Source organism: Hemitrygon akajei, chromosome 22 (assembly GCF_048418815.1).
Source record: "Hemitrygon akajei chromosome 22, sHemAka1.3, whole genome shotgun sequence".
NCBI classification, from domain to species: domain Eukaryota; kingdom Metazoa; phylum Chordata; class Chondrichthyes; order Myliobatiformes; family Dasyatidae; genus Hemitrygon; species Hemitrygon akajei.
Genome location: NC_133145.1, coordinates 336,604 through 358,094, shown reverse-complemented (window position 1 = coordinate 358,094; position 21,491 = coordinate 336,604). Strand labels below are relative to the sequence as shown.

At 44.6% G+C, this 21,491-nt stretch overlaps 1 protein-coding gene across 1 annotated transcript in view; it reads right to left on the bottom strand.

The window, feature by feature from the left end:
* Positions 1-309: 309 nt before the first annotated feature.
* The window catches only part of otop2 (otopetrin 2), a 105,901-nt gene continuing 84,719 nt past the window's right edge, over positions 310-21,491 (bottom strand). The window contains exons 5-7 of the mRNA XM_073026580.1: positions 20,004-20,134; positions 5,416-6,338; positions 310-576 (exon numbers count right to left, since the gene is read on the bottom strand). Of these exons, the coding sequence (XP_072882681.1) occupies positions 406-576; positions 5,416-6,338; positions 20,004-20,134 (1,225 nt within the window). The 3' untranslated portion in view covers positions 310-405. The remainder of the gene's footprint in view (positions 577-5,415; positions 6,339-20,003; positions 20,135-21,491) is intronic.

The window sequence follows — 21,491 nt, the reverse complement described above, 5'->3', positions numbered from 1 at the left end:
ACAGGACGAGGAAGGAGAAACTTCATTACCTGTGAACCTTTGGACCTTTCCACCCAAGAGTACCTTTAAGAGAATCAAAAGAACAGTGCATGTGATCAGCCCTACACTGAACACTACACAGGCAGAGATACACTCCAGCCAGGGCCAGGTAGTTATCTACATGTTTAGTCTGAAGAATGAGAAAGCAGGCAGTGGTTTACTCCGGTGATAAAGATTGAGTAATACTCAGCACTTCACATGTCTCAGATGATGAAAGGGAATTTCTCAGTAAAATAACATGATAGGTTAGATGGAGATTTACTCTTTGAGATCATGGAGTTTCCATCAGTGTAGATCAGGCATTATGTTACTCTTAGCGATGGGGAATGTGCAATCAGCCGGTGATTTCACCTTCAAGAACCAGAATCAAGCAGAGAGATAGATTTCCAGCAGGTTGCCTGCGGAATGCATCCGGTAAAAGACGCCCAGTGGTAAACCAAAGTTTAGAATGGCAAACCAGATGGAAAACCCATAGAATCGTTTCTCCAGTCCATTTTCAAACTGGGGCTGTACTCCGAATGCTGGCATAATCCAGAGCTGAAAAGGAAATAAAGAAACATTACTTGTCTATTGGCTGAGGCCACTCAGGACAAAGGAGCAAAGTTCTGTTGTTGACAATCACTGGATGTGACAGTGGAACCAATATTGTGATCAGTGAGTATGTGATGAATCAGTGTTAATGGAACAACTGTTGTTTAATGGAAGTTGTGGTTATCAGGATAGCTCAGTGGGGGGGTATTTAAGAACTATGTAGTGTACCTGCCCTGCCCATTTTTGGTGAGATTATGGAGAGGGCTTTGCTCTGTAGCCAAGTCAATTGTGACTTTTTCTGGAAAAAACACTATTGAGGAAGATTTGTGCTGGTGGTTGGAATATCAGGGTAAGCCCAAGTTAATTAGAAAACTTTAAAAATGATTAAAGACTCAGCCAAAGACATGGAACAGAAGTGAAAAACTGACTTGAGTTCAGTGACAATAATAAAACCTGACCTTGGAAGGCTGGTTCCAGACGGTAAGGCATCCGAGGTATATTGACAAATTATCCAAAATTGCTTGTGATAGAAGTGGGGTACTGGTGGAGGAGTAATATTCTGATCAAGATGAGTGCTGAGACCTTTTTTTAATATAAATTAGTCGAATGAGAATATGAGTGATCTGACTAGTGAATTTGCAGACAACAGAAATATTGGCAAAGTTATAAATAGTGAAGGAGGTTGTCTAAGGATACAGAGAGACATTGATCTGATGAAAGTTGGGCAGTTGGAATTTCAGGTGTAAGATAATGGACTTTGGGAGGCTGAATTCTGGTTGGACATGTAAAATAAATGGTAGAGACTTCAAGAGAATTAATATACAGAGAGACCATAGGATGCGAATCCATAGTTCACCAAAAATTGTGAGGTAGGCAGATGGGGGTAGTGAAGAAGGTTTTGTTAATAAATGCCTTCAGAGGTTGAAGCATTGTGTAAGAGTTGGGGCATCATACATTGCACAAAACATTGGTTAGGCTGCACTTATTGTATTACTTATAGTTTTGGTTGCTACACTACAGCCTACAACTGTATACCCTCGAACGAAGAAGCGTGAGGGATCCTTTAGGATCTCCTTCACCTTGTCTGCTAGAACAATTTTATGCCTTCTTTTAGCCTTCCTGGTATCTTTCATAAGTGTTGTCTTGCATTTCTTATTCCATAAGTACCTCATTTGCTCTTGCTTGCCTATATCTGCTATGCACCTACTTTTTTTCTTAACCAAGGCCTCATTATCTCTTGAAAATCAATGTTTCCTTCACTTGTCATCTTTACTTTTTATTGTAACAGGCACATACAAACATTATACTCCAAAAATTTTGTTTTTGAAGGCCTCCCACTTACCAAGTACACCTTTGCCAGAAAACAGCCTATCCCGATCCATACCTGCCAAATCATTTCTGATACCATCAAAATTGGCCTTACTCCAATTTAGAATCTCAACCCGCAAATCAGACCTATCTTTTTGCATATTTACTTTTAAACAAATGGCATTGTGGTCACTGGATGGAAGGTCTTCCCCTACAGAAACTTCTGCCACTAGCCCAGTCCCATTCACCAATAGCAGATCCAGTATTGCATGCTCTGTCATTGGGACTTTTCCTGAACCCATATGACAAACTTTATCCCATCTTGTCCTTTCACAATATGGGATTCCCAGTCAATATGTGGAAAGTTAAAATAACTTACTACAACAACATTACGTTTCTTGCAATAGTCTGAGATTGCTTTACAAATTAGTTCCTCTAAATCTCTAGGACTGTTGGGTGGTCTGTAATACAGCCCCATTAATGTGGTTGTACCTTTCAATACCTCACTAGTTGACTTCTCTAGTCTGTCCTGATAGAGTACTGCATGACATTTTCCCTGACTAATAACACCACCCTCTTTCTTTAATCCCTCCCCCTCTGTCACATCTAAAACAACAGAACCCCGGAACACTGAGCTGCAAGTCCTTGCCCCTGCTGCAACCAAGTCTCACTGATAGCTATAATGTCATAATTCCAGGTGTTAATCCATGCTCTGAGCTCATCTGCCTTTCCTATAATATTTCTTGCATTGAAATATACACAGCTCAGTACACTAATTGCACCATGCTCAACCTTTTGATTCCTGACTTTGTCTGAGGCCTTAACATCTGTCTCCGCAACATCTCCACTAACTGGTCTGGCATTCTGGTCCCCATCCCCCTGCAACTCTAGTTTTAGCCCCACTATGCAGCATTAACAAGCTGCTAGGATATTAGTCCCTCTACAGTTCAGGTGCAAACCGTCCCTTTTGTTTAAGTCCCATCTTCCCTGGAAGAGAGCCCAATAATCCAAAATCCTATGCCCTTCCTCCTACATCAACTCTTCAGCCATGTGTTAAACTGCAAAATTTTACCAGTTCTGGCCTCACTAGCACATGGCACAGGAAGCAGTCTAGAGATTACAACCCTGGAGGTCCAGCCCTTTAATTTAGCACCTAACTCCCCAAACTCCTGATGCAGAACATTGGCGCTCATCCAACGCATGTCATTGGTACCTACATGGACCACGATCTCTGGCTGTTCACCCTCCCATTTTAGAATATTGAGGACTCAGTCTGAGATATTCCAAACCCCAGCCCCTGGGAAGCAACATAACATCCAGGAATCTCTTTCTTGCCCACAAAACCTCCTATCCATTCCCCTAGTAATGAAACTCCAATCACCACAGCACATCTCTCCTCTTCCCTTCTAAGTAACAGAGACAGACTTAGTGCCAGAGACCTGACTGCTATGACTTTCCTCGAGTAGGTTGTTCCTCCTCAACAGAATCCAAAGTGGTTCTGTTGTTGAGGGGGATGACCGCAGGGGTACTCTGCACTGGCTCCTTAAACCCGTTCCCCTTCCTGTCACCCAGTTTCCTGTGTTCTGCACCTTGGGTGTAACTACCTCTCTATACATTCTACCTATCACCCCTTCACCCTCCCAAATGATCTGGAGTTCATCCAATTCCAACTCCTTTATGAAGATTGTTAGAAGCTGCAGCTGGATGCACTTCTTGCAGTTGTAGTCATCAGGGACATTGAGGTCTACTTCACTCCTATATCCTGCAAGATGACCATTCAACTACCCTGTCTAGCATCTCGACTGTCCTAACGGAGCAGATGTAGAGAAGGGGAAAAAAACTACCTAGAGCTTTTCTTTTTTTTTAAACTTTTTTGACTGAAGCCTCGGACAGCTAAAACCACACCACTCTAACTCTGTTCATTCAGCCAATGACCAATGTGCTTGCTCCTGCCTTCCTTAATTTGCCTTTCCTAATCAACCCCAACTGCCGATTTGTTGCTGGTAAGAACTCATAAACTGCTGCAATCTGGCGCTGCCCTTCTCTACTTGGACCTGAGTGAAATCCCTTGCTCGCAAACTTCTGCTGTGCGGATTCGTCACTGGTTAGAGCTCAAGATGTTGCTTGGAATTGAGGACTGTAGTTATGAAGAGAGATTTGACAGGCTGGGTTGTTCTTACTGGGACTTAGGAAGCTGACTAGTAATCTTATGAGGTTTATAGGATTATGGGGCACAGAGATAGGATAGTTGGTCAGAATCCATTTCCCAGAGCAGTGGCGTCCAGAACTAGCAGGCACAGGTTTGCAAAAAAATTTTAAGGGTTCAGAATGGTAAGTTTTTCCACACAGAAGGGGATGGGTATGTGGAGGTGATGGTGACAGGTCCAGTTAGTGTTTAAAAGGCAGTTGGACGAGTATTTGGATAGGAAAGGTGTAGAGGGACATGGGCCGAATGCTGCAAATGGAATTACTTTGGATGTGCATCATCGTCAGCATGGACAAGGTAGCCCAAAGGCCTGCTGTAAATTTCCATGAGTGCTCTTTCAGTTCCTAGAAATACCCACGATTATAAACAGAGTGAAAGTACTCAATGAGGCAGACCCCTATCTGCAACAGGTCTCACTGGGACGACTTCATAATTGCTCTGTCTGCCACAACAGTCAGTATATCCTGATGGCCAACCATTTTAATTTTACTTCCCATTGTCACACTGATGTGTCTGACTACAGCATCCCCTATTGCCACAATGAGGCCACTGTCAGGATGGATGAGTAACACTTCATATTCTATCTAGGTAGCCTTCAATCTGATGGCATGAACACTGATAACTCTAACTTCCAGTAATTACTCTCCTTCCCACTTTCTCTTTTCCTATTCTCTATTCTGGTTACCTTCTCGCCCCTTCTCTTCTCCTGTCCTGCCCATCATTCCCTCAAGTTCCCCTACTCTGTCCCTTTCTTCCATGGTCTACTGCCCTCTCCTATTAGATGCTCCCTTCTTCAGCCCTTCGCCTCTTCACCCCACCCACCTTTCGCACCTGGTCTCACCTAACACTTGGCAGCTTGTACTTCACCCACTTTGTTTATTCTGGCTTCTTCCCACTTCCCTTCCCGTCCTGATGAAGGATCTCAGCTGTTCCCCTCCAGGCATGCTGCTTGATCGGCCTTGTTCTTCCAGCCCAGGATTTCCAGCATCTGTGAAATCTCTTTTGTTAATGAAAAGCAGAGAGATTGCATACTGAGTGAACTAGAAAGTCATGAACAGCAGAACATGGGCAAAGTTTTAAATTCCATGTGGATCCACCAGTTGGGGATTCCAAAGTTCAATTCCTAATTGATCATTTCCTGAGTTCTGCCAAAGCAGAGTGCTTGAGTCCAGGTGGAGAGGGCAAAGCTGGTTTACCACTGGGTGTTCTGACCTGCCACATGCCCTCAAGGTGGTATGTCCAGCTGCAATGTCCATGGAACTGTTGGGAGTGTACTGGAAATGGGGAAGATAGAAACAAGCTCACTGGGAAAAGAAATCAGACTAACTTACAATAAGGTTGGACATGATCATAAACATGGAGATTTCCTTCAATAACTTCCGTTTCCAATTCAGTGTGCCGGTCATTTCTAGAGCTCGGTTCCTTTGGTCTAGGATGGATGAACAATCCAGTGCTCCATCTGCTGAGTTAGCTGCACTACTTAGTTTGGTTGGCATGTTGGTCTGTACACTTATTGTTGCAGCTGTGGGTTCCTGGACCATTCCTGAGGGTGGAGATTCCTGCTTCTTCAGATTCTGCAAGTTAATGAATTCTTTATTGCAAACATCAACAAAGTTCTGACAAGCGTCCTCCAGAAGACACTGTCTGTGCAAGCCCTCAATAATGAAAAGGTTCTGCAGCATATGTTCAATGATGATGAGCAAGGAGTAGGTGAGGTTCAGAGTATCGATGGTGCGCTTGGGATGGGTGGAGATAATAGCCACGATGGAGAAGTATGAGATGCATAACTGTCCCAGGGCTGCAACCTGCAGCAACACCACATCCAGACTGCGGGTAGGGTTCTCTCTGCTGTCCATTTCCCTCATCTCCCATCTGTGCACCACCAGTGCAGCCAGTGAGCAGAGAGACATAGCAGAGAGGAGGACAATGTTGAAGATGTAGAACTGGACGAAGGGTGTGGGTTGCCTGAAGTCAGCGGACACCTCCATTTGGTACAGGATGAAGATAACCAAACCAGTAATGATCACCATCACCCCTAGCAGTGGTCCTGCAATTAAGCCATGACCTTGGAACCTGTAGCTGGTGTGAGTCTCATGGTGGTCAATGGTGCGCCCCACATTGCCCCACATAATATATAGCATGGTAGAGGAGATGAGGCAGAATTCAATGCTGAAGGGGTACAAGATAACAATGCCCTTCTGGAAAATGGTGCAGAGCTCACTCTGGCAACTCAAGTCTGACAGGTTCCAAACACCTGCAAAGATAGGATGCATGTCAAACATTAGAACAGTTTGTGTCACTCTCACATACACCAGACAATTAACAGCATAGAAACACTATCCCTCACATAGACCTTGAATCTTCAACCACACCGACTGCACCTCCTTGTCCACCATATTGACTGCCACCCCTTGTCCTCCACAACTCCCACCCCCAATGTTCCCCACACAGATCATCTCCACACAACCATCCACCATCCCATACCTGTTCCCCACACTGATCATCCCCTCAACTTTCACAAGGACTGTACCCTCCCCCCATTCCCCCTCCCCATCCAGCATACCAGTTACTCACCCCCATCCCACATATTGAACATTTCCCTGTCAAACCCATGATACTGACCATCCCCCTCTCTTCCACACAGACCTTCACACTGATTGTACCCCATTCCTCGCATCCTCCAACTGACCCTACCCATCCTTCATGGTGAACAGTGACCAACGCCCTTGTCCTCCACACTCACTGCCCCCATCCCCCCTCCCACGCCCATGCTTCACACCAACCGTCAACCGACCCCTTTCTTCAGTTTCCACATTCCCCACACCCACTGTCCAGCACACTGACCATCCCCACTTGACCACACATTGAATGTCACCCTATCAGCAGTGTCCACCTCACTGACAGTCACCCCATCGTACATCCTCCACACCAACCATTTCCTCAATTTAATTTTAATTTTCCAAAACTATATAAGTGCATCCTCTGGGAGGGTAGACACAGTACAGGTAACTGCAGGATCCTGAGGCAGAGAGCACACGTGGCTGGCCTCCCTCTGCAATCGGCGGACTCAGGACCTAGGTCCTTGACCCCAACCTCACCCTGCGATCCCTCATCCTCCACACTGGCCATTCTCGTCTTCCCACTTTCTTATTTACAAAACTATAAAACTTTATGTACACAAAGGTTCAGACAATATTTACAAGACAGTAAGTATACTCAAATTAAAATATGGTTGCTACTGTCTATAAAACAGTCAATACTACAGGGAACCACTGCTCACGGAAGTCCCTCAATGTGCCTGCCAGGACCACGTGCTCCCTGGGACCACATGCTCCCTCTCCAAGGACAGTCGGACACGAACGTATCCTCAGGAAAGGGGCAGGCAGTAGGCCCGGACAGCGCCCTCCACCTTCCGCCACCTAGACCCGTGCATGGCCATCTTGGCTAGGCCCAGGACCAAGCCCACCAGGAGATCCTTCTCACGCCCCGCCCCTTCCAAACTGGGTGCCCGTATATGAGGAGTGAGGGATTAAAGTGTAGTCAGAACCCCAGCAGCAGCACCTTGAACAACCTCTGACAGTCTGTAAACACGCGATACATTGACTCCCCCCACCCACAGAATGGACGGCTGGACAAGGTCTCAGTGAAGCTGCTCAAGAATCTGTTGTATGGTACTGCCTGGTGCAACGCCTTCCAGTCCAGGTTCTCAATGTACAGTGGAAGCACCCCTGTGTAAAGAGTTCTGGTGGGGACCTCCTCCGCTGCAGATGGTAACACGGACCACCAAAGCGAGTCTGGTTGGCAGACGAAGGCAGGACAGTGAAAGGTGAACAAGAGCAGCCCTTATAAGCAGCCCGGAATGGCACAGTGGGCATTCCCACGAGACGGCTCACGTTGTGCAGCACCCTCTCCTGTGGCTTGGGTCTAACAAGCATATTGGGTGGTGGTGCAGCCAGAAACCCTCCACTATCCAACACCCACCGTAATAGGTTCGGGACCAGTACCCACCCCACCCCCAGCTCCCAGAGCACCGTTCCCCAATGGCACAGGAGCACCCTGCCCAGATGAAGCCAGACCCCATACCCTCCACAGTTCACGGTAGGAGAAGCTGTAGATCCCTCAGAGGGGCACACCTGACACCATCCATTGGACCGCGTACCCTCCTACTGGTAGCGTCCCTGGCAGAGAAAATATGTCACCAGCGTGTGCCACCTCAGAGGGTGGTCACAGTACAGGTATCTGAGATGGAGGGCATACCAAGGACTGGCTGCCCTTCGCTGTATGACTCAGGACCCCACCACGCACGTTCCCCTATCCTCCACACTGACCGTCCCCATTGTCCAATCCTTCACACTAACATGTTGGTTGTGACACCACTCAACCAGCTGATCTATCTCACTCCTATATGATCAACAAATTTATAGAGAAGGATTGAGAAAAAACTGCGCAGGCACATGGACATCAGCTAGTTAGACTGGCGGGAACAGTATGAAAAGACAGATTTATAGAGTGGGCATTGGAGGAGCAGGCGACAGAGTAGTGGGAGACAGGGAGCTTTGGCTCAAGGGGGCTTCAGTGATAATGGATCGAGGTGAGATAAGTTACTTGTGAAGGATAGGAATAAGAAGTATGTGTGTGAGGCTGCTGTTCTGTACTGGGTGTCAGATGTGGGATTCCAGGAGACTCCCAGCTTCCTGGATGGCCACGTCTGCTCCAGGTGCGTTGAGCTGCAGCTCCTTGGGGACCGGGTTAGGGAACTGGAGCTGCAGCTCGATGACCTTCGCCTGGTCAGGGAAAGTGAGGAGGTGATAGAGAGGAGCTATAGGCAAGTAGTCACACCAGGGCCTCGGGAGACAGATGTGGGTAACAGTCAGGAGAGGGAAGGGCAAGAGTCAGATACTAGAGAGTACCCCTGTGGCTGCCCCCTTGACAATAAATACTCCTGTTTGAGTACAGTTGGAGAGACGACCTACCTGGGGGAAGGAACAGTGGTACAGAGCGGTACAGTGGTACAGAGTCTTGCCCTGTGGCTCAGAAAGGTAGGGAAAGGAAGGGGATGGCAGCAGTAATAGAGGTCTCCATAGGGGGTCATACAGGCAATTCTGTGGACGCAGGAAAGAAACACGGATGGTAGTTTGCCTTCCAGGTGCCAGGGTCCGGGATGTTTCTGATCATGGCCATGACATCCTGAAGTGGGAAGGTGAACAGCCAGAGGTCGTGGTACATATTGGTAACAACGACATACGTAGGAAAAGGGAGAAGGTCCTGAAAACAGACTACAGGGAGTTAGGAAGGAAGTTGAGAAGCAGGACCTCAAAGGTAGTGATCTCGGGATTACTGCCTGTGCCACACGACAGTGAGTATAGGAATAGAGTGAGGTGGAGGATAAATGCATGGCTGAGGGATTGGAGCAGGGGGCAGGTTCAGATTTCTGGATCATTGGAACCTCTTTTGGAGCAGGAGTGACCTGTACAAAAAGGACGGGTTGCACTTGAATCCCGGGGGACCAATATCCTGGCACGAAGGTTCGCTGAGGTTATTGGGGAGAGTTTAAAACAGAATCGCTGGGGGGTGGGAACTGAAGAGACAGGGGAAGGAATGGTTGGCTCACAAATCGAGAAAGTTTGGAGACAGTGTGAGAGGGAGGATAGGCAGGTGATAGAGAAGGGAGTTGCTCAGACTGAAGGTTTGAGATGTGTCTATTTTAATGCAAGGAGTATCATGAACAAAGCAGATGAACTGAGTGTGGATCAGTACTTGGAGCTATGATGTTGTGGCCATTACAGAGACTTGGATGGCTCAGGGGGCAGGAATGGCTACTTAGAGTGCTAGGTTTTAGATGTTTCTAAAGGACAGGGATGGAGGCAAAAGAGGTGGGGCATGGCACTGCTGATCAGAGATAGTGTCACAGCTGCAGAAAAGTCATGAGGGATTGTCTATTGACTCTCTGTGGGTGGAAGCTAGGAACACCAAGAGATCAATAATTCTACTGCGTGTTTTTTATAGACCACCCAATAGTAACAGGGACATCGAGGAGCAGATAGTCAGACAGATTCCGGAAAGATGCAATAATAACAGGGTTGTCATGGTGGGAGATTTTAATTTCCCCAATACTGATTTGCATCTCCCTGGAGCAGAATCAGGTTTATTATCAGCAGCGTGTGATATGAAACTTGCTAACTGAGCAGCATTGCAATACATAATCTAGAAGAGAAAAAAGTAATAATAATAAATAAATAAACAAGAAAATCAATTCAGTATATAACATATTGAATAGATTTTTTTAAAACATGCACAAAACAGAAATACTGTATATTTTAAAAAGTGAGGTAATGTCCAAGGGTTCAATGTCCATTTAGGAATCGGATGGCAGAGGGGAAGAAGCTGTTCCTGAATCGCTGAGTGTGTGCCTTCAGGCTTCTGTACCTCCTACCTGATGATAACAGTGAGAAAAGGGCATGCCCTGGGTGCTGGAAGTCCTTAATAATGGATGCTGCCTTTCTGAGACACCGCTCCCTGAAGATGTCCTGGGTACTTTGTAGGCTAGTACCCAAGATGGAGCTGACTCCATGCATTAGGGTTAGGGTTGGGGTTTAAATGGAGTGGAGTTTGTTAGGTGTTTTCCAGAAGGTATCCTGACATAATATGTAGATAAGCCTACAAGAGGAGAGGCTGTACTTGATCTGGTATTGGGAAATGAACCTGGTCAGGTATCAAGTCTCTCAGTGGGAGAGCATTTTGGAGATAGTGATCACATTTCTATCTCCTTTGCCATAGCATAGGAGAGGGATAGGAACAGACAAGATAGGAAAATGTTTAATTCGAAAAAGGGGAAATATGAGGCTATCAGGCAGGAACTTGGAAGCATAAATTGGGAGCAGATGTTCTCAGGGAAATGTATGGCAGAAATGTGGCAAATGTTCAGGGGATATTTGTGTGGCATTCTGCATAGGTATGTTCCAATGAGACAGGGAAAGGATGGTAGGGTACAGGAACTGTGGTGTACAAAGGCTGTTGAAAATTTAGTCAAGAAGAAAAGATTACGAAAGGTTCAAAAAACTAGGTAATGATAGAGATCTAGTAAAATATAAGGCTAGTAGGAAGGAGCTTAAGAATGAAATTTGGAGAGCCAGAAAGGGCCATGAGAAGGTCTTGGTGAGCAGGATTAAGGAAAACCCCAAGGCATTCTACAAGTATGTGAAGAGCAAGAGGGAAAATGTGAGAGAATAGGACCAATCAAGTGTGACTGTGGAAAAGTGTGTATGGAACCGAAGGAGATAGCGGAGGTACTTACTCAATTCTTTGCTTCAGTATTCACTACGGAAAAGGACCTTGGCAAATGTAGGGATGACTTACAGCTGACTGAAAAGCTTGAGCATGCAGACATTAATAAAGAGGATGTGTCAGAGCTTTTGGAAAGCATCAAGTTGGATAGGTTACTGGGACCGGACAAGCTATACCCCAGGATACTGTGAGAGGTGAGGGAGGAGATTGCTGAGCCTCTGAAGATGATCTTTGCATCATCAATACGGATGGGAGAGGTTCCGGAAGATTGGAGGGTTTGTGATCTTGTTCCCTAATTCAAGAAAGGGAGTAGAGATAGACCAGGAAATTATAGACAAATGAGTCTTACTTCAGTGGTTTGTAAGTTGATGGAGAAGATGCTGAGAGGCAGGATTTATGAATATTTGGAGAGGTATAATATCATTAGGAATAGTCAGCATGGCTTTGTCAAAGGCAGTTTGTGCCTTATGAGCATGATTGAATTTTTTGAGGATGTGACTAAGCACATTGATGAAGGTAGACCAGTAGATGTAGTGGATATGGATTTCAGCAAGGCATTTGATAAGGTACTCCATGCAAGGCTTATTGAGAAAGTAAGGAGGCATAGGATCCAAGGGGACCTTGCTTTGTGGATCCAGAATTGGCTTGCCCACAGAAGGCAAAGAGTGGTCGTAGACGGGCCATATTCTGCATGGAGGTTGGTGACCAGTGGTGTGCCTCAGGGATCTGTTCTGGGACCCCTTCTCTTCATGATTTTAATAAAGGACTTGAATGAGGAAGTGGAGGGATAGGTTAGTAAATTTGCTGATGACACGAAGGTTGGGGGTGTTGTGGATAGTGTGGAGGGCTGTCAGAGGTTACAGCGGGACATCAATAGGATGCAAAATTGGGCTGAGAAGTAGGTAAGTGTGAGGTGATTCATTGTGGTAGGTCAAATATGATGGCAGAATATAATATTAATGGTAAGACTCTTGGCAGTGTGGAGGATCCGAGGGATCTTGGGGTCCCTGTCCAGAGGACACTCAAAGCTGCTGTGCAGGTTGACTGTGTGGTTAAGAGGGCATGCGGTGCATTGTCCTTCATCAACCATGGATTGAGTTCAAGAGTCAAGAGGTAATGTTACAGCTCTATTGAACCCTGGTCAGTTTCCACTTGGAGTACTGTGCTCAGCTCTGGTCACCTCACTACAGGATGGTTGTGGAAACCATTGAAAGGGTGCAGAGGAGATTTACAAGGATGTTGCTTGTATTGGGGAGCATGCCTTACAAGAGTAGATTGAGTGAACTTGGGCTTTTCTCCTTGGAGTGGTGGAGGATGAGAGGTGACCTGATTGTATATACCTGGTGTATATAATGATGAGAAGCATTGATCATGTGGATAGTCAGAGGCTTTCTACCAGGGCTGAAATGGCTAACATGAGAGGGCACAGTTTTAAGGTGCTTGGAAGCAGATACAGAGGGGATGTCAGGGGTAAGTTTTTTACGCAGAGAGTGGTGAGCGCATGGAATGGGCTGCAAGCAACTGTGGTGGAGGCGGATACAATAGGGTCTTTTAAAAGGCTTCTGGATATGTACATGGAACTTAGAAAAATAGAAGGTTATAGGTAACCCTAGGTAATTTCTAAAGTAAGCACATGTTTGGCACAGCATTGTGGGCCGAAAGGCCAGATTTGTGCTGTAGGTTTTCTATGTTTCTGTGTCTCTATGTCTATGCGTAGCCACACAGTCAAGACTGTTGAGAAATTAGAGCAATGCACTAAGCATGCATCTTTGAGGTGTGCCTATGTGATTGCCAGTGAAGAGATATAATTACTGATCCACACTGACTATTGTCTCTCAATAAAGAATTCAGGAATCCAGTTGCAGAGGGAAGCTCAGATTTTGAAGCTTGTTGATTAGTACCAAGGTGTTGAATATTGAGCTGTAATCAATAAAAGCAACAATAGTTATTGCAGCTGTCCAGGTGATCTAAGGCTGAGTGGAGAGCCAGCAAAATTGCATCTGCTGTAGCCCCGTTGTGGCAGTAGGCAAATTACAGTGGTCCAGGCCCTTGTTCAGGCCACAGTTAGTTCTAGCCATGAGCTCTCAAAGAACTTCATCATCAGATGTGAGTGCTATCTGGTGATAGTCATTGAGGCTCTGCTTGGGCTCTGGTATGACTGATGCCTTTTTGAAGCAGGTGCAGAAACATTACCATTGATTTTCTCTCTCTGCAGATGCTCATCAACCTACTAAACACAATATTTCATTATGCTGAATACTGCAGCACCATTAACTGAGGACCAAGAACGTACAGACAAGGGAAGCACAGAAGCTTTTACAGGAATGCTTTGAATCAGTGATCTGGACTGTAATCAGGGATTCATCTTAGAAACTGGATGAGTATGCTGCAGTTGTTACCAACTTCATTAAAAGCTGTGTGGATGAGTGTGTGCCTACTGTTACGTACTCGTGACATGTGACAGTGGTACCCTTGTCACGTGACTGGGGTTGAAGTTATACTGGACTTGAGGTAATGGTCTTGTGATGGTGGAGTGACATCATTTTCCCACCAGTAGAGATCATGTGACAGTTTTTTTTTACAGGGTATAAAAGGAAGACCCCACCCTGTGAGGTGGGGCAGTTCGTGGCTGGATTTGCCATGTTGACTTCATGCCACTGCGTGATTTAATGTGATAACGCAGTTTAGTTGAAAAATGAAGTTTTATCTAATGCCTAAAGTTTAAAAGGTCATTGCCAGCAGTTTCTTTACTGTGGAGAGTGAAGACAAAAGTTCGGGATTTAAAGATCGAGGAGAATCGAATTTCGACAGTGGAATGGTTTCGAGCTTGTGTGATCTTCATTCGGAAGGATTTCGTTGACTATTCTTGTGTTAATCCCTGGGTTGACCAGAAAGGATTTGAGAATAGTGTGGAAGAAAAGGTCAGTGCCTTTAAACCGTTACGTTTCATAAAATTCTTCGTGGGAAGAGTTCGACGCCGGGGATCGAAGGAAAACGACATGGAAGAGAATTTAAATCGCCTTAAAAAATCTCTCCTTTTAAATGGACTGAGCATTTTGAACTTTTGGCAATATCGCTTTAAACAACTGTTTTTGCAACGTCGCTTTAAGAACTGTTAGAGCTGCATCGTTTTAAGAGCTGTTAGAGCTGCATTGCTTTAAGAGCTGTTAAGCTGCCGCACAGCAGCTGTTTTCCGGTTACATTAGTGTTTGTTTACTTTTGGGGGGTTTGTTTTCAGTGTTTAATAAATGTGTTATTTGTTATAAAAACCCTTGCCTAACTCACATATAGTTATTGTTGCCTGAATACGTAACACTACAAAGACTTACTGTACATTCCAAAACCAGGAGGTATGTCACCTACTGAAGGCTAGATCTGTGGCATTCAAGTCTGGTGACCCAGGTCTGTACCAGAAAACCAGCTATGACTTGCAGAAGGCTATTTCAAGGTCTGAGAGACAATTTTGAATGAGGTTGGAGGTGACATTGGATGCATAACAACTTTGGCAGGGTTTGCAAGACGTTACTTTCCTACAAAGTGAAACCCAATAGCATGAATGGCACCAATGCTTCACTACCAGATGAGCTCAACGACTTCTATGCCCACTTCAAAAGGGAGAATATAACTGTAGCTGTGAAGAACCCCGCTGCACTCGGTGACCCTGTGATCTCTGTCTCAGAGTTAGGCTGTGTTTAAAGAGTGAACCCATGCAGAGCAGCAGGCCCCAGCAGAGTACCGACCAAGGCTCTGAAAACTGGGGAGTATTCAAATACATTTCCAACCTCTCACTGCTATGGGCAGAAGTTCCAACTTACTTCAAAAAGGCAACAATTATCCTAAGAAGAATAATGTGAGCTGCCTTACTGACTATTGCCCAGTAGCACTCACATCAACAGTGATGAAATGCTTTGAGAGGTTGGTCATGACTAGACTGAACTCCTGCCTCAGCAAGGACCTGGACCCATTGCAATTTGCCTATCACCTCAATAGGTCAATGGCAGACGCAATCTCAGTGGCTCTTCATAAGGCCTTAGATCACCTGGACAATACAAACTCCTGAGTCTGGATGCTGTTCATCAATTATAGCTCAGCATAATACAATCATTCCCACAATCCTGATTGATAAGCCTCTGTACTTCCCTCTGCAATTGATCCTTGAATTCCTAAACAGAAAACCACAACCTGTGCGGATTAGCGATAATAACTCCTCTTTGCTGACGATCAACACTGGTGCACCTCAGGGGTGTGTGCATAGTCCAATGCTCTACTCTGTCTGTACCCATGACTGTGGCTAGTCATAGCTCAAGTACCATCTATAAATTTGCTGATGATACAACCGTTGTTGGTAGAATCTCAGATGGAGATGAGAGGGTGTACAGGAGCAAGATATACTAACTAGTGGAGTGGTGCTGCAGCAACAACCTTGCACTCAATGTCAGTAAAACAAGAGTTGATTGTGAACTTCAGGAAGGGTAAAATGAAGTAACACATACCAATCATCACAGAGGGATCAGAAGTGGAGAGAGTGAACACTTTCAAGTTCTTGGGTGTCAAGATCCTGAGAATCTAACCTGGTCCCAACATATCGATGCAGCTATAAAGAAGGCAACACAGTGCCTATACTTCATTAGGAGTTTAAGAGATTTGGCACGTCAACAAAAACACTCAAAAACTTCTATAGATGTACCATGGAGAGCATTCTGACAGGCTGCATCACTGGTATGATTGGGGGTGGGGGGGTGGTTGCTACTGCACAGGACCGAAGCTGCACAGAAGCTGCAGGGAGTCGTAAATTTAGTCAGCTCCATCTTGGGTACTGGCCTACAAAGTACCCAGGACATCTTCAGGGAGTGGTGTCTCAGAAAGGCAGCGTCCATTATTAAGGACCTCCAGCACCCAGGGCATGCCCTTTTCTCACCGTTACCATCGGGTAGGAGATACAGAAGCCTGAAGGCACACACTCAGCGATTCAGGAACAGTTTCTTTCCCTCTGCCATCTGATTCCTAAATGGATGTTGAACCCATGAACACTATCTCACTTGATTATGTATATCATTTCTGTTTTTGCACAATTTTTAATCTAATTCAATATATACTTTGTACATACTGTAATTGATTTACCTATTTACTTTTACTTTTTTCTTCTATATTATGTATTGCGTTGTATTGCTGCTGCTAATTTAACAAATTTCACAACACATGCCAATGATATTAAACCTGAGTCTGATTCTGTTTTCATTTCTCAGATCTGCAGAGCTTTATTTCAGATGTAAAGAGCAGTGTTTAACATTTCCGAGGGCTGAATGCCTTTTATAAATGTAACTTTCTGAGTTCCAACAAGTTCCAGCTGGAATGCCAGTTCCAGCTTCTGAGTCACTGTGACTTGTGAACTAATGAATTGAAGCATCTCTCTGAAGTCATGGGCTTTGGGATGTTACCCCTTTTCTGAGTGAGTAAAGTGGAAGATCATTCCCATTGTCTTGCAATAAAACCAATTTACCATAGAACCATAGAACATTACAGCACAGAAACAGGCCTTCTGGCCCTTCTTAACTGTGCCGAACCACTGACCTGCACCTGGGCCATATCCCTCCAAACCCCTCTCATCCAAATACCTGTCCATGTTTTTCTTAAATGTTAAAAGTGAGCCCGCATTCACCACTTCATCTGGCAGCTCATTCCACACTCCCACCACTCTCTGCGTGAAGAAGCCCCCCCTAATGTTCCCTTTAAACTTTTCCCCCTTCACCCTTAACCCATGACCTCTGGTTTTTTTCTTCCCTGTCCTCAGTGGAAAAAGCCTGTTTGCATTCACTCTATCTATACCCATCATAATTTTATACACCTCTATCAAATCTCCCCTCATTCTCCTATGCTCCAGGGAATAAAGTCCTAACCTATTCAACCTTTCTCTGTAACTCAGTTTCTCAAGTCTCGGCAACATCCTTGTAAACCTTCTCTGCACTCTTTCAACCTTATTAATATCCTTCCTGTAATTAGGTGACCAAAACTGCACACAATACTCCAAATTCAGCCTCACCAATGTCTTATACAACCTCACCATTACATTCCAACTCTTATACTCAATACTTTGATTTATAAAGGCCAATGTACAAAAAGCTCTCTTTACTACCCTATCTACCTGTGACGCCACTTTTAGGGAATTATGTATCTGTATTCCCAGATCCCTCTGTTCTACTGCACTCCTCAGTGTCCTACCATTTACCTTGTATGTTCTACCTTAGTTTGGCCTTCCGAAGTGCAATACCTCACACTTGTCCGCATTAAACTCCATCTGCCATTTTTTTCAGCCCATTCCTCCAACTGGTCCAAATCCCTCTGCAAGCTTTGAAAACCTTCCTCACTGTCCACTACACCTCCAATCTTTGTATCATCAGCAAATTTGCTGATCCAATTTGCCACATTATCATCCAGATCATTGATATAGATGACAAATAACAATGGATCCAGCAGTGATCCCTGTGGCACACCACTAGTCACAGGCCTCCACTCAGAGTAGCAATCCTCCACTACCATTTTCTGGCTTCTTCCATTGAGCCAATGTCTAATCCAATTTACTACCTCTCCATGTATACCTAGCAAATGAATCTTCCTAACTAACCTCCCACGCGGGACCTTGTCAAAGGCCTTACTGAAGTCCGTGTATACAACATCCACTGCCTTCCCTTCATTCACTTTCCTGGTAACTTCCTTGAAAAACTCTAATAGATTGGTTAAACATGACCTACCACGCACAAAGCCATGCCGACTTTTTCTAATAAGTCCCTGTCTATCCAAATACTAGTAGATCCTATCTCTTAGTATTCCTTCCAATAATTTACCTACTACCGATGTCAAACTTACCGGCCTATAATTTCCCGGCTTACTTTTTGAGCCTTTTTTAAACAACGGAACTACATGAGCTATCCTCCAATCCTCCGGCACCTGACCCGTGGATATCGACATTTTAAATATTTCTGCCAGGGCCCCTGCAATTTCAACACTAGTCTCCTTCAAGGTCCAAGGGAATACCCTGTCAGGTCCTGGAGATTTATCTACTCTGATTTGCCTCAAGACAGCAAGCACCTCCTCCTCTTTAATCTGTATAAGTTCCATGACCTCCCTACTTGTTTGCCTTGTTTCCATAGACTCCTTTCCAGTTTCCTTAGTAAATACAGATGCAAAAAACCCATTTAATATCTCTCCCATTTCTTTTGGTTCCATACATAGCTGACCACTCTGATCTTCAAGTGGACCAATTTTATCCCTTACTATCCTTTTGCTCTTAACATACCTGTAAAAGCTCTTAGGATTATCCTTCACCCTGACTGTCAAAGCAACCTCATGCCTTTTTTTTTAGCCCTCCTGATTTCTTTCTTAAGTATTTTCTTACTCTTTTTATACTCCTCAAGCATCTTATTTCCTCCCTGTTGCCTATACATGTTATACATCTCTCTCTTCTTCTTCATCAGAGTTCCAATATCCCTCGAGAACCAAGGTTCCTTATTCTTTTTCATTTTGCCTTTAATCCTGACAGGAACATACAAACTCTGCACTCTCAAAATTTCTCCTTTGAAGGCCTCCCACTTACCAATCACATCCCTGCCAGAGAACAACCTGTCCCAATCTACGCTTTTCAGATCCTTTTTCATTTCTTCAAATTTGGCCTTTTTCTAGTTTAGAACTTCAACCCGAGGACCAGATCTATCTTTATCCATGATCAAGTTGAAACTAATGACGTTATCATCACTGGAACCAAAGTGTTCCCCTACACACACTTCCGTCACCTGCCCTAACTCATTTCCTAATAGGAGATCTAATATTGCATCCTCCCTAGTTGGTACATCTATATATTGATTTAGAAAACTTTCCTGAACACATTTCACAAACTCTAACCCATCTAGACCTTCAACAGTATGGCAGTCCCAATCAATGTGTAGAAAATTAAAATCCCCTACAATCACAACTTTCTGTCTCCTGCAGTTGTTCATTATCTCTCTGCAGATTTGCTCCTCCAATTCTCGCTGACTATTGGGTGGTCTATAATACAACCCTATTAAAGTGGTCATACCTTTCCTGTTTCTCAGCTCCACCCATATGGCCTCAGTAGACAAGCCCTCTAATCTGTCCTGCCGAAGCACTGCTGTAATATTTTCCCTGATTAGCAAACCCACCCCCACCCCCCACCCTTCATCCCTCTGCCTCTATCACGCCTGAAACATCGGAACCCTGGAACATTAAGCTGCCAGTCCTGCTACTCCTGTAGCCAAGTTTCAGTAATGGCTATGATGTCATAATTCCACGTGTCAATCCAGGCCCTCAGCTCGTCTGCCTTCCCCACAATACTCCACGCATTGAAATATACACACCTCAGAAGATTATTACCACCACACACAACCTTACTATTTGTGACTTTGCATGAACTACTAACATTTATTTTTACCCCCATTCTACGATCTACTCTAGCACTCTGGTTCCCATCCCCCTGCAAATCTAGTTTAAACCCTCCCCAATAACACTAGCAAACCTCCCTGCAAGTATATTGGTCCCCTTGTAGTTCAGGTGTCTCTCTTGTACAGGTCCCACCTGCCCCAGAATGTGAGGAGTGTGTTGCCAGTACAGTGAAACCTTGTACCTGTGAGCTCTGAGTCATTCCTGTTGTGTGATGCCAGCTGCTCAGCTTCTAATTCCATGTGGACAGAGTCGTCAGTAACTGCAGTCATCCACACCACCAGGTCTGTGGCCAAGGTCACCATAAGTCCACACCTAAAGCCAGGAGAGGGAGACCAAGCAATTGGAAACTCTGAGCTAACATTTCACAAATTAGAGAATTGCTAATTGGTTGCAGCATGATAGCATACTGGTTGGCACACTGCTTTACAGCACCAGCTGGAAGATCAGGGTTCAATTCCTGCTGCTGACTGTAAGGAGTTAGTACATTCTACCTACCACCTCTTGTTACTCCAGATTCCTCCCACATTCCAAAGACACATAGACTGGGAAGCCCATACTGTAAAAGGGATGGATGGTTTGGAGTTTGTAAAATGTGTGCAGGATAGTTTTTTGCAGCAATACATAGAGGTACCAACTAGAGAAGGGGCAGTGTTGGATCTTCTGTTAGGGAATGAAATAGGTCAGGTGACGGAGGTATATGTTGGGGAGCACTTCGGGTCCAGTGATCACAATGCCATTAGTTTCAATATAGTTATGGAGAAGGATAGGACTGGACCCAGGGTTGAGATTTTTGATTGGAGAAAGGTTAACTTTGAGGAGATACGACAGGATTTAGAAGGAGTGGATTGGGACAGTTTGTTTTATGGGAAGGATGTAATAGAGAAATGGCGGTCATTTAAAGGTGAAATTTTGAGGGTACAGAATCTTTACGTTCCTGTTAGGTTGAAAGGAAATTTAAAAGTTTGAGAGAGCCATGGTTTTCAAGGGATATTGGAAACTTGGTTAAGAAAAAGAGAGATATCTACAATAAATATAGACAGCATGGAGTAAATGAGGTGCTTGAGGAATATAAAGAATGTAAGAAGAATCTTAAGAAATAAATTAGAAAAGCTAAAAGAAGATACGAGGTTGCTTTGGCAAGTAAGGTGAAAATAAATCCGAAGGGTTTCTACATTTATATTAATAGCAAAAGGATAGTGAGGGATAAAATTGGTACCTTAGAGAATCAGAGTGGACAGCTATGTGTGGAGCCAAAAGAGATGGGGGAGATGTTTAACAATTTATTTTCTTTGGTATTCGCTAAGGAGAAGGATATTCAATTGTGTAAGGTAAGGGAAACAAGTAGGGAAGTTATGGAAACTATGACGATTAAAGAGGAGGAAGTACTGGCACTTTTAAGGAATATAGAAGTGGATAAATCTCCAGATCCTGACAGGATATTCCCTAGGACCTTGAGGGAGGTTAGTGTAGAAATACCAGGGGCTCTGACAGAAATATTTCAAATGTCATTAGAAACAGGGATGGTGCTGGAGGACTGGCATATTGCTCATGTGGTTCCATTGTTTAAAAAGGGTTCTAAGAGTAAACCTAGCAATTATAGGCCTGTAAGTTTGACGTCAGTGGTGGGTAAATTAATGGAAAGTATTCTTAGAGATGGTATATATAATTA